Below are 11,564 nucleotides of genomic sequence, written 5' to 3'. Positions count from 1 at the left end.
CCTTTCACCAGAGAGGATTGAGAGAGATCATGAAACTACCTTACCTTATTAATATTTTATTTCATCATTATACTTAATTACATAATAGGAATCACTTTATTAATGATTAATTTTTCACATCGGCTGGGCCGAAATATGCCGTCAGAACATATATATATATATATATATATATAGTTAAAATGTCTCAGCTTTGACTCTTGTACATTACCATTCTATAAGTTTACAGACAACTTGTTGTTGGTTCCTTTAACAGCTATTCCCTCACGTTTTGGTACAATATCAAATGCTTTTCCACTGTTGGGGATATTGCAATGTTGTGTGAAATCATTACTCAGTGGATAAAATGGAGAGAGACTTAAAAAGCAAGAGAAGCAATTATTTAAAAAAGAATGGCTAATTCAAGGTGTCTGTGTGTAAAGACAAAACAAAATCGGACACATTATGTACCAATTGTTTTTATCGTTTTACATTGTTCCTTAAATATGCCAATAAAAAGAATCCCACCCTTTAAACATTCATGAATCTGAGTCCTTCAAATCTCCATGATAAATCCAGAAATGATTAAGAATAATCGATACAAATCAAAGTGAGTAAAATTCCACATTCTTTCCAGGGTTGATTCCACTGGGTTTACAGATCTGAGAGGAACAACCCTGAACGAGAGTTGAGGGTTGTCAGGGCGCCATAAGAAGCTCTTCAGTCATCGCCGTGCCTCAGCTGCGAGTTGGAGCTCAGCATTGAGATGGATGCTGGACTGAGGACTGCTGTCAACAGTGGCAGAGTCCGCCATATGAAGATGTGTCCATGCTCCACCAACCTTTGGATTTTAAATGTATTTACATAAATCCGGGAAAGAGGTACTGTAGGAGGAGGATGACTCCCACAACCATCAAGCCACAGCAGAGCAGCACCAGCCAGATAGGAAAGGTCCCTGAAGGAGAACACAGAGGGACAAAAGACGGGTTGAGAGGGGCTGAGGTTACATCATGTGGCCTTAGTGTGTTCACGCAGTGATGATGGAGGACTTACTTCGGTTGGGGACAGCATGTACTTGACAGCGGCTGTCCACAGCTACACTCAGCATGGCCGTTTCGTTATTCCCTATGATATTTTTGCCTTTCAGTGAGTCGGGCAGGAAGGCCAGGCCGGTCACAACGATGCCATGGGACTCCTGTACATAATACAGCTTCTACACAAACAGAAATAAGAACAGGTTACCATCATACGACAGGGCAAGTTGGTCAGTGGAAGCACTTGTCAGTACGAGATGGGTGTCTATGCAGTGTTTACCTGAAGGGAGAAAGCAATGTAGATTGCTACTGATCCTGTTACAGTTCCAAGGCCAAGGAATGTTCCAGAGTCGCTGTCAAAAACAAGACACAAAACAGTTTATCCTGAACAGTCTGATTAATGTTTCCAAGTAAAACAGAACAGTATACATGTGGCCACTGTTACTCTTTTTTGCTGTGAGCCACAGACTTTTATAAGGTTGATGGCTGGATGTCTCTTGGCTTGGCCATCCCTAGCACAAGCAGTGACAGAGGCAAACGCTCCAAGGTCCGGGTAATGACACCATACTCATTATACAGGAGAACTCTTTATATCCATTATTGAAACACCGAACAACGTTGGAAAACGTTCCGATAACTGAGTGAGGTGTTTCAAATCACTCTCTTGCTTAGACACTTAACAGAACCTGTCTAGAATGAATCAAGAGGGGATTCAAGACAGTCATCCACTGTGGTAATATGAGGGGGCGTACTCCAAGCACAGGTCGACCTGTCTATCACTCCCAGACGAGGTGTCATTGGAGCCTCCATAGCTGGTCACACTGAGACAGTTCTCACAGAGCAGCACCTCACTTTGTTACCAGGAATTATGTTAACGGCCCGCATGATAATATTTAATAAAAAGTGGGATAGGAAAAACCACAGCTTTGCCCCCCCCTCCCATATTGAATAATTAGGAAACCTCTGGTGTACTTGCTGCATTGCTCATGATTAACATTAACAATCCATCAGTTACCTGACAGCCAGACAGGAGATGACCTCATTGCCACAGGGAGCCGTCATCATCGGCAGGAAGCTCTTGCCGTCCCACTTGGTGAGGTAGCAGGGAGGTGGTCTTCTGTCTCTTTTATGGGGGATCTGCACTGTGTAAAGCCTCAGGGCCTCTTTCTGGTCCTCTACCTTTCCAAACCTGAAAACCACAAGAAACATGACTCTGTGTAGTCACATCACCCACATGGCTATGATGAGGTGAAGAGCTCATGACAGAAGGAGATACCTGCAAGCCATATATCGATAAGTCTTCTCCGCCATTTGAGGAAGGGTTTCATGCCATTTCAGATTCATCGCCAATTGGTTGCCGCTCCATACACTGCAGGCAAAGTCCCTCCCAACAGTCACCAGGTGCTGCATGAGAATACAACACAACTTATGAGCTATTACTTATCAATCAACAAATTGTCATTATTCAGAGTCTAAATTAAATTGCCACACCTAAAGCTGTCAGTACTTCACCTTTTTCCCAGGACTCATATCCAAGTCTTCTATCTCCCCTTCGTGTGCTTTGAAGTCAAACTTCTTCTTCAGTGATGGAAACTGTAACAGAGTCAAGACCAATGCATCAAGCTCCAGACAACAACACAGTGTCAATGCATTTCTGTTGGTTGTGGGAGAGGGATCCCTCACATGTGGCTCTCTGTGAGGTTTCTATGTTTTTGGTAGTTTTTGCCTCACACTCAACACTTTGTTCAGCAGTTACATAACTTCTATCTTAAATCACAAAACAGCAGCTTTACAGCACAGTCCAACAAACTCAACCTCAATTAATGATACACTGATCGGCTGCAATCTGCCATCTCTACAGGACCTGTTTGCCTCGAGGACCCTGAGGCGTGCAGGCAAGATTGTGGCTGATCCTTCCCACCCGGGTCACAAACTCTTTGAGGTTCTTCCCTCGGGCAGGAGGCTGCGGTCCATCAGGACCAAAACCGCCCGCCACAAGAGCAGCTTCTTCCCGGCTGCAGTTGGCCTCATCAACAAGGCCCGGGACCCCCAACTGACTCAGACTTTTATTCCGCCCCCACATCTCAAGGATGTGTTAAATTAACACATTATATTATATTATACTGCATTACATTGCATATTGCAATTTGACACTGTTCACTGTCTTGCATTTCACTTTTTACTTCACTTTTTATCTATTATATGTATTTTAGTTAGATACGGTTATGTCTAAATAAATGTTACTTTGTATAAATATTAGAAAAAGGGAGTAAATAAGAAGTAAATATTGAGTAAATATATATTGTTTATTTTTATTGCTTTTCTTATGGGTGTTGTATTTATCATGTTTGTATGTTTTTATGTTCTATGTTCATTGTATGCACCAATAACCAGAGCAAATTCCTCGTAGGTGTAAACCTACTTGGCAATAAATACATATATGATTCTGATACTGATTCTGAATTCCCAGTATAGTATGGTCAGCCAGTGTGGCAGGTCAGTCAGAGTGTTTACCTCCCAGACTCGTATGTGCCCGTCTGTGCCTCCTGTCAGCAGAAGGCTCAGGTCAGAGCTGAAACTGACCACCTTCTGGAGCGGGTCCTGAGGGTTCAGGTCGGACTGGACTTCAGCCAAACCAGTCACAGAGATTTGAGCGGTCTCATCCTTCATATCAGACGTTTCTCCAGAAGCTGCGGCTCCATCCTTTCCACCTTTGTCTCCTTTCCCAGCTCGCCGCCTGGCGCTACCCTGCTGCCCACTGTTCCCTGCTGCACAGACAAGACAAACTTACTGGGGTTGTAAAGTAAGACATACGTTAAATTACCTCACTTTTCTTATACCCATGCTTTGAATCTCTGCACATATGTTGTTCAACAAATTGTTGCAACACTTTGTGGCTAGGTAAAGCTCTTTAAGGCCACGTTTTAGTCAGACTGAAAGCCACTGAACTTGGATGTAAATTAAGTTTACAAAAAATTATGCATGATACTGACATTTTGTGAAGTTCTGATAAACAATAACTTCTATCATACTGTTACAGATACTCATTATACCTTATTTTAGCTAACATCCCACTAAGGAAGGTGTTAACGAGTAACATTTAGTACGGAAGCAGTAGAAGACTAAACACAGCTTCATCGGTGCATATCCTCTGTTGGACTGACCAGTACCTGCACATTAAAAAGTGATGAAACACACATATAAACCCTTGAAATGAGCCTGCCATATTTCAGTAAGTGTAATATATGCAGCCCATTTTTTTTGAATGACAGCCGGTATGTGTCAGACTGCAGCAGAGAGCCTCACCATCTTTGGCAGCAGCTTTGCCTCCTTCGGTCTTTGCGCAGTGTTGAAACCTCATCAGGCAGCAGGTCCCATCCTGTCCTGCAGCAATCACACCATCCCCTACGGCCATGTTCATGGTGGCTCGTGTGTCGGTGTCATGAGAGTGAAGGAGGCTGGCACTGTACCGGTGTTCTCCGACCAGCTCCAGATCGAGAAATTGCTGAAACATACAGTCGTGAGTCAGCTACTGCTGCAACTGGTTTATAATCTCAATATATCTGGGATCCAAATTTCTGTATACATAAGGACTGCACCTGATCACAACCTTTAAGTGTTACTTGTGCAATAAACAAGCAGTATATGATCAAATCATTTAATGTTCTGCTGTTTGGTCAACAAACCACCGCTTCAGAAAGCAAATGATACAGACAGAATTTTTTCAAATAAGCATAATTTCATAAGCATCTGAAATCTAAATCATAACTTTGTGTTGAGAAAAATTATGAAACATTTATGACGTAAAGTCCTAACCGTCTCTGAGAGTTAGACAGAACATCGCCATCCTCTTGTCCACAGTGTTTTACGGTTCAATCTACTTTAATCTACTCAACGTGAGGAGAGATAGTCCACCAAAAAGAAGCTTCATCCGGTGACCAAAAATACTTTGTACATATGTACCAAAGTGATTCATCCAACCAAAGTTAGATTGTTGGAAACACTTAAATAAAACAATCTACAAACAAACACACAATGTGTTTACAACTTGGTGAAGCGGTTTTCTGTGTGTTTATTTGTGTTTTTAAGTCGCACTGTGTTGCATTATTATTAAAAGTTGAGACACAAAAACAGTTGATGCTGTGTACTTACCACCGCATTCTTTATGCCTGTTTTGGAGGCACCTCCTCCTCCTGCGGTGATCACCAGCCCGGTTTTGGGGTCAACTTTAATGGAGTATAAGGGAAAAGGGGCTCTGTACACATCTGGGACCCTCTTCTTCCCCATGCTGTATGTGAAAGTCTCGCTCACTTCTTCATAAAGCGGCTGTATTCAACCCCACCTGTAGAAAACAGAGAGTTGATTTCTGACATCGATCTGCTGGATTCGCAAAGAGGAGACTTCTCCCCTCAAACAGCTTTGTATATCCTGTAACTGGAGTTTTCACACTATGAAGTACTCCACATATTGATATGAGTGTAATGAAGAACTGATATAACTGCTTTCATACACATTTCATATCCAGTGGTCTGTCATTGTTAATTCCCCCAGTCTCAGCTAAGGGAAATAGAAATATCAAATGCAAACAATGGACATCTGTCCTCAATTAACATTTGACCACCAGAGCTAATCAGTGTTAAGCTGATAAAATATAATAATAATAAATTACTTTTTCTCGAGCTAAATTATCAGCTACTACTCGATCATATTTCCAGCACCTTCAATATAAAGATCTGCTGCTTTTCTATGTTGTGTATATATATATATATATATATATATATATACACACACAGGGTTCGGACTGTGGGTCACATTTATTACAAGTGCTATATTGGATGGTGGCAAATAGTGATGGAATATTATTTATAACCAATAATTTAAAATCAGCAATACAAATAAATGATCATGAGCATCTCGAGTCAGTGGCGTGGCTGCACAGGTCACCACTGTTCAACTTCCTGCAGATATGCTGCATCAACAGATCCTGCTATGTTAGAAAATCTATTAATCTATTAGTTTGTTTTTCAGTTTCACTATAATCATCATTATGACAATACCAGACCGGAAAGTGCAGCATCACTGTCAACATCTAATCTAATCAGATCTTGTTTACTACTCATGGAGAAGTTAGATGTTCTCGAACAGAAACAATGTGACTGCTGCTCATACTTGGGTAAGAGTGACTTGGGGCCAGAGGTATTATTGGTATAATGGATGTGTGTGTGATTTTGACGGCAAGTCCAGTTCAATTCTTTGAAGTGAACAGCTCACCCCTCAAACTTTTATATGAGACAGTCTCAAATAAACAAACAGAACATTCTTGCAGGTGGGACACGACTGCAGTTTTGCACTGACTTGTTTGTGTACGTCATGTTACTCAAACTGAGGTTCTATCCCCTGCACTACGGCCATTATATTCTACAACCATCTACGTTACAAATACAGCTGTACATTCCAGCATGAAGCTACAAAGGCCTGTCTGTGATGGGATCCTATGAGTGGCCATGTTCTCAGAGGAGGTGGCCTGACGGATCTCTTCAGGGACAATGTTCCATAGAGTGGGAGCCCGGACAGAAGAGGCCTGGTCTCCTCTGGTCCTCAGGTTCTGACCGGGCACTTATGGGTACTTTGTCACTTGTATTGAAAGGTGCTAAAGAATTAAAATGATTATTATATGGTGTAAAAAGACCCGAAATGTAGTTAGGTGCAAGTACAGAATGGGCCTTAAAGTCAATTCTGAAATGTACTGGCAGGCCATGACAGATTAACATGCTCTATTCTGGTAGATTTAGTGGAGCCTTGGACGAGCTGGGATCTGTGTGGACTCTGTTGGCTCAGGCTCAGGCAGGTGAAGAGACACTTGCAACGATCCAAACGAGAGGAAACGAAGCCATGAATGACAACCTGCGGCTTTGTTCTGGATCGAAACGCGCTGCTCCGTGACAGCTTCCCGAGCTGCAGAGAACACGAGTGGACCCCTGTGTTGACATGATTAATGAAGGGGAACAGAGAGTTCAGTTTAACCAGCACAGACCGTGGCACCAGCGTCTGGAGCCTCCCGGATGTCAGGGCGACGAGAGCGGTGGATAATCCGGTCTGTCCTCCCTCTTCTCCTCCACCACCACGGAAGCTTATCCGCAGAAAGGAGAGAAAACGATATTGTGTGAACCTGAGAAGCTGAACGAGCCGATGTGTCTCAGTCAATCAGATGGGTACAGTAGCAGTTAGCATAGCTAGCTTAAAAGCCGGCTCGGCTGCTGCCAGTGGTTTGTTCAAAGACCCCCTACCTGTGCAGCCGCTCGGGTTAGTCTTTCAGCTAAGTGCAGAGAGTTGCCGATGAGAAAGTCTTGTGGTGACGAGGAAGCACTAAAGGCTAACGGCTAAACGTAGCCGAGCAGGTGTTCCAGTTTAACTGGTGATCATGGCAACTGGTCTGTTGCAGACTCGGTAGCAGATTCGTCATTTTTCACAAAGCGCCTGTGTGTGACGTGCGGTGATCTACTGAAGGTCTCGTTGAAATAAACATCACACATAAACCCTTCACGAGTGAATGAAACGCATCACGTTGAGAAAAATTTGAATCATATGGTTAAAAAAAAATAAAATATATATATAAAATATATAGTACAAAATACTAGAACAGGACCTGAATGAAGCGTTTTTTACTTTGTCATCTTTATCCAGTGTTAGTTTGTCTGGTCGCAAACTTTTCAGACTTTTTAACATTTTGATAAAGATAGATAGATAGATAGATAGATAGATAGATAGATAGAAAGATGGATACTTTATTAATCCCGTGGGAAATTTTGGTCATCCAGTAGCTTATACACTTATACAGTTAACCGACATAAATACATAAAACACATATACATACGTAGAACATTGCAGATACAGGTAAATGAATGGGTCTGACCCTATGGTACAGAATGCAATGATGTGATTGTGTCAGTGTCAAGAATGAAAGTGTTCTTGTGCTGCTGGAGTGGATAGTTCAAACATATATATATAAAAACAACAATATATAAATATATAAGAATATGTAAGTGGTAAAAGGTAACAGTATGTGCATGGGGCTATTATAGCCAGTAAAGGGATGAACAGTGGGTTGGTATATGTATATATATGTATCTACCACGTCGTTTCGAATCCCGTTCAAGTATCTTGTACTTTATTAAAAAATTACCCATATGATTTATATTGTTGTCTCAACACATTACCTTAACTTGTGATGTTGTTTTTTTATGTTTATTTCAACGACACCTTCAGTAGATCACCACACTTCAAACACAGGCGCTTTGGGAAAATGACGAATCAGCGACCGCGTCTGCAACCGAACGACAATATCTGTAACCAGTTGCCATGATCCCCAGATGAAGTGGAACACCGGACGCCACTTCCCTAAAGTACACGTCAGCAACGCGTACCCTCCGCGCTGACGTTGATGCACGCACGTTCTCTGTTGATGTGGTTGTTTTAAACCACGTGATCAAATAGTTTTCATTTGCAGCATTTGGAATAATCCACCAAGGTAATAATTACTCTAAAAGGGTATTTATTAGATGAAAGAAAAAAAGTTTAGGCTTGTTCTGATTGTTGTTATACTTTTATATTCTATATTTAACATTTGAGCATTTATCCAGGACTATGTCAACCTCGTCACCACGCAGCACTGTTTGTTCCTGATGATACCTGCACATAGTACAAGTCATCTGCAGGTGTACATATTCTACATTGAACCTTTTGTCCAGATTCACCTGACCACTGAAATCTGATCAGTTCTTTGAGTCCAAGTGAAAACTGACCAAAAGTTGAAAAGATCCCGTCAAGGCATTCTTGAGATATCACCTTCGAGAAAAATACCTATAATTTTCGAGCCCACCTTAAACTTGACCTTTGACTTTTGGGTGCCAAAGTAAAACCAGTTAATCCTTAAATCCAAATTATACCAAATTTGAAGAAATGTCCTAATTGCGTTCTTGAAATTTCATGTTCACAAAATGGGAGAGTTTCACAGACGGTCAGAGGAGCCGTAAACACTTGGCAGGAAAAGATCCCTTTAGGGGTTAATCCCTCATTTTACTGTCTTGTACGTATGTAAATTAATGTTGATATGTGACTTTACTGCTCAGTAGCTGTTGCTGTGTAAATGCTGTTTAGTTTACTGACAGTGTTGCCTGACTCAATGACAAATAATGAATCTGAACGGTGAACACGTTCATATTGTAGCGTCCTCGTGTACAGACGACAGGAAACGTCTCTCTATATGTGTAACTTTGTTAAAGTCCAGCGAACACCACACACTTCTTGTTCGTAACTTCGACACTCCTATCATCCACCAGTGTATTCTTCACTCCCCTTCATCATTCACCCCTTGATACGCCAACTCATCAGCCAATTAGAGCCTGCCATCTGACAAAACCCTACAGCCATTGGCTAGACCAACTAACTCGACTTCGCACTACGTTACCCATCACTCATGGCACACATATGCAGACCTAACAAGCAACGTATTCTAAGTGTTTTCTTCTCTGGCCAGTGTCTCGGCTCCGAACCGTAGTTGGGAGCTCAGCTCACTGGTCAGGGCCGGCACTGGCCATGTTGGCGCCCTAGGCGAGATTTCAAAATGGCGCCCCCCAACATACACACGCAAACTGCCATGCATCCCCAAGAACTTTTGGACTGTAAGCGGATGCACACACAGGCAGACAAATTTGTAAGCTGTAAAAAACAATAAAAATATATAGTACAAAATATCAAAAGAGTCCTGTACTGATAGCATATCATGTCATGTCGACAAAAGCAAACATTAATGATGTCCACACGGGGTGATTCTTACCTCTATATTGTTCTTTCTTCTCCTCCTCTACTTTGCGGGGCTTTCTGAATTGTGTTTAGAAACGTATGCATTGTGTTGAAATCAACCTGAAGTCCAGTGTTTTTCTCTTCAAGTTGACTGAAGTCATCAGATTAATGACTGGAGTCTGACTTTAATCCTCTGTGTCTCTGACCTCTCCTCACAACTCATTGGTCAGTCTAATTTGTTAATATGTCAGCATACACATCACAAAATAAGATAATAAATAAGGTAATCTCTCCTCGAACACAAAGCTGTCCAATCTGTCCGATGTCAAATGAGTCAACGTACTTCAATCTAACACATAATCTGTCTATACACCGTCCTGGCTCCTCATGCTGAAGCATACAGTTTATTAATTATAGAGCAGGCTGCACTGTGTTAATCCATCTCCCACTGTAACATCATTAGGTGAATCCGGAGGTAAATTAATTACTGATGATGCCTCCGCACGCACGGTGATTCTCTGTGGACCACAGCGTGTCTGAAACAAATCTTCATTCAACATGACTTCCCAGACTGAAATTGACATGTTCCACGTAATGAGTCACGTGTGGGTTTTGTTCTTCTGCTTTTGCAATGTGACCTTGAGTCAGTTGAGGACGCAGTGGCTGGGAGATGATGTTGATGAAATGTTTCTGGTCAATAGCCAACAATCTGCATCCGAGCGGGGTTTCAGCGGAACAATCAATAGGAGCCTGCTGGCAGGGTGGTGTCAATGAAAGGAGTTGGTGTCAGACAGGTTCCACATTAATGCACTGTGGTTCGTAGCACTGCAGCTGCAAGCGCAGGCCTCCCCAGAAAGTTAGATGTCTGTAAGCATCCACTGGAGAATAACTCGACCTGCACAGAAACATGCTGAGAAATCTGTCTCACCTCAAATGTAGCTAGCTAAGGCTTCCAGCTCCACCATGCTTGAAAGTAAAGACGAGTATCAGCCCTGGAAACTGGTGATTTCCAGACAAACTGCGATATATTTGTGTGTGTGTGGATGGGTAAATCAGGACATCAGTAATATATCCATGCATCCAGGGTGACGTTAATAGCTACCGTTAATAGGCTCAGTTTTGAAAATGCAGCCTGTTATCCATTTTAGACAAACCTATCAACTGTGTTCACTTTAAAAGTAGTAAATAAAAAGTGACACCTGTTGAGTCCCATGATGATGCACATTCCTCTCATTAGAGTTCCCTTGAGCAAGGCACCAAACCCAAACTAAAGTGTGGAGCTGCCTGGGTGGATGCAGCAGCCAGTGGCACGGAGGCTGATACAGCTGTTGCTCCAGCTGCTAATAAGAATGAACCCTCTTTCTCAGAGTCAGTCCACAGACTGGTCATCTGGTCCTCGAGACCCTGCTGGAGGGACCTGACCAGTCCCTCCAGCAGGGTGGGGGGGAGGAGACGGTGGTGACGGTGGAAGGGGGCAGGGACCCAGCCAGTTGATCTGGAGAGCTGGCCGAGTTAAGTTATTCATAAAAACCTGGAGTAAATGCGGAAGCCTCTGACTATGCACCTTCAAAATAAAAGTGAGAGGACTTTTATGAATGCCCATCTATAAGTGAATACCAGTCATTGTTATTGCATTCATCATATATAAAGATATGCATATGCATGAATTATATATTAAGATATGTATATGCAGTTATTTTACATAAAGATATCATATAAAGTCATTGTATGTAAATATATTTATATAAAATA

The 11,564-nt window shown here is 42.1% G+C and overlaps 1 protein-coding gene across 1 annotated transcript; it reads right to left on the bottom strand.

The window, feature by feature from the left end:
* Positions 1 to 439: 439 nt before the first annotated feature.
* On the bottom strand, positions 440 to 7,440 carry preb (prolactin regulatory element binding). Its single transcript, XM_062400200.1, has 11 exons — positions 7,298 to 7,440; positions 7,045 to 7,140; positions 5,163 to 5,352; positions 4,317 to 4,515; positions 3,525 to 3,778; positions 2,523 to 2,603; positions 2,287 to 2,414; positions 2,026 to 2,199; positions 1,291 to 1,363; positions 1,030 to 1,189; positions 440 to 931 (listed from the first exon to the last, which is right to left on the bottom strand). Exons 3-11 carry the CDS (start codon positions 5,295 to 5,297, stop codon positions 837 to 839), a joined length of 1,299 nt encoding a protein of 432 aa, XP_062256184.1. The 5' UTR covers positions 5,298 to 5,352; positions 7,045 to 7,140; positions 7,298 to 7,440; the 3' UTR covers positions 440 to 836.
* Positions 7,441 to 11,564: the final 4,124 nt, after the last annotated feature.

This window comes from Platichthys flesus, chromosome 11 (assembly GCF_949316205.1).
Source record: "Platichthys flesus chromosome 11, fPlaFle2.1, whole genome shotgun sequence".
In the NCBI taxonomy this organism is placed as follows: Eukaryota; Metazoa; Chordata; class Actinopteri; order Pleuronectiformes; family Pleuronectidae; genus Platichthys; species Platichthys flesus.
The sequence above is the reverse complement of the archived record's forward strand: the minus strand, read 5'-3'. Positions and strand labels throughout refer to the sequence as shown.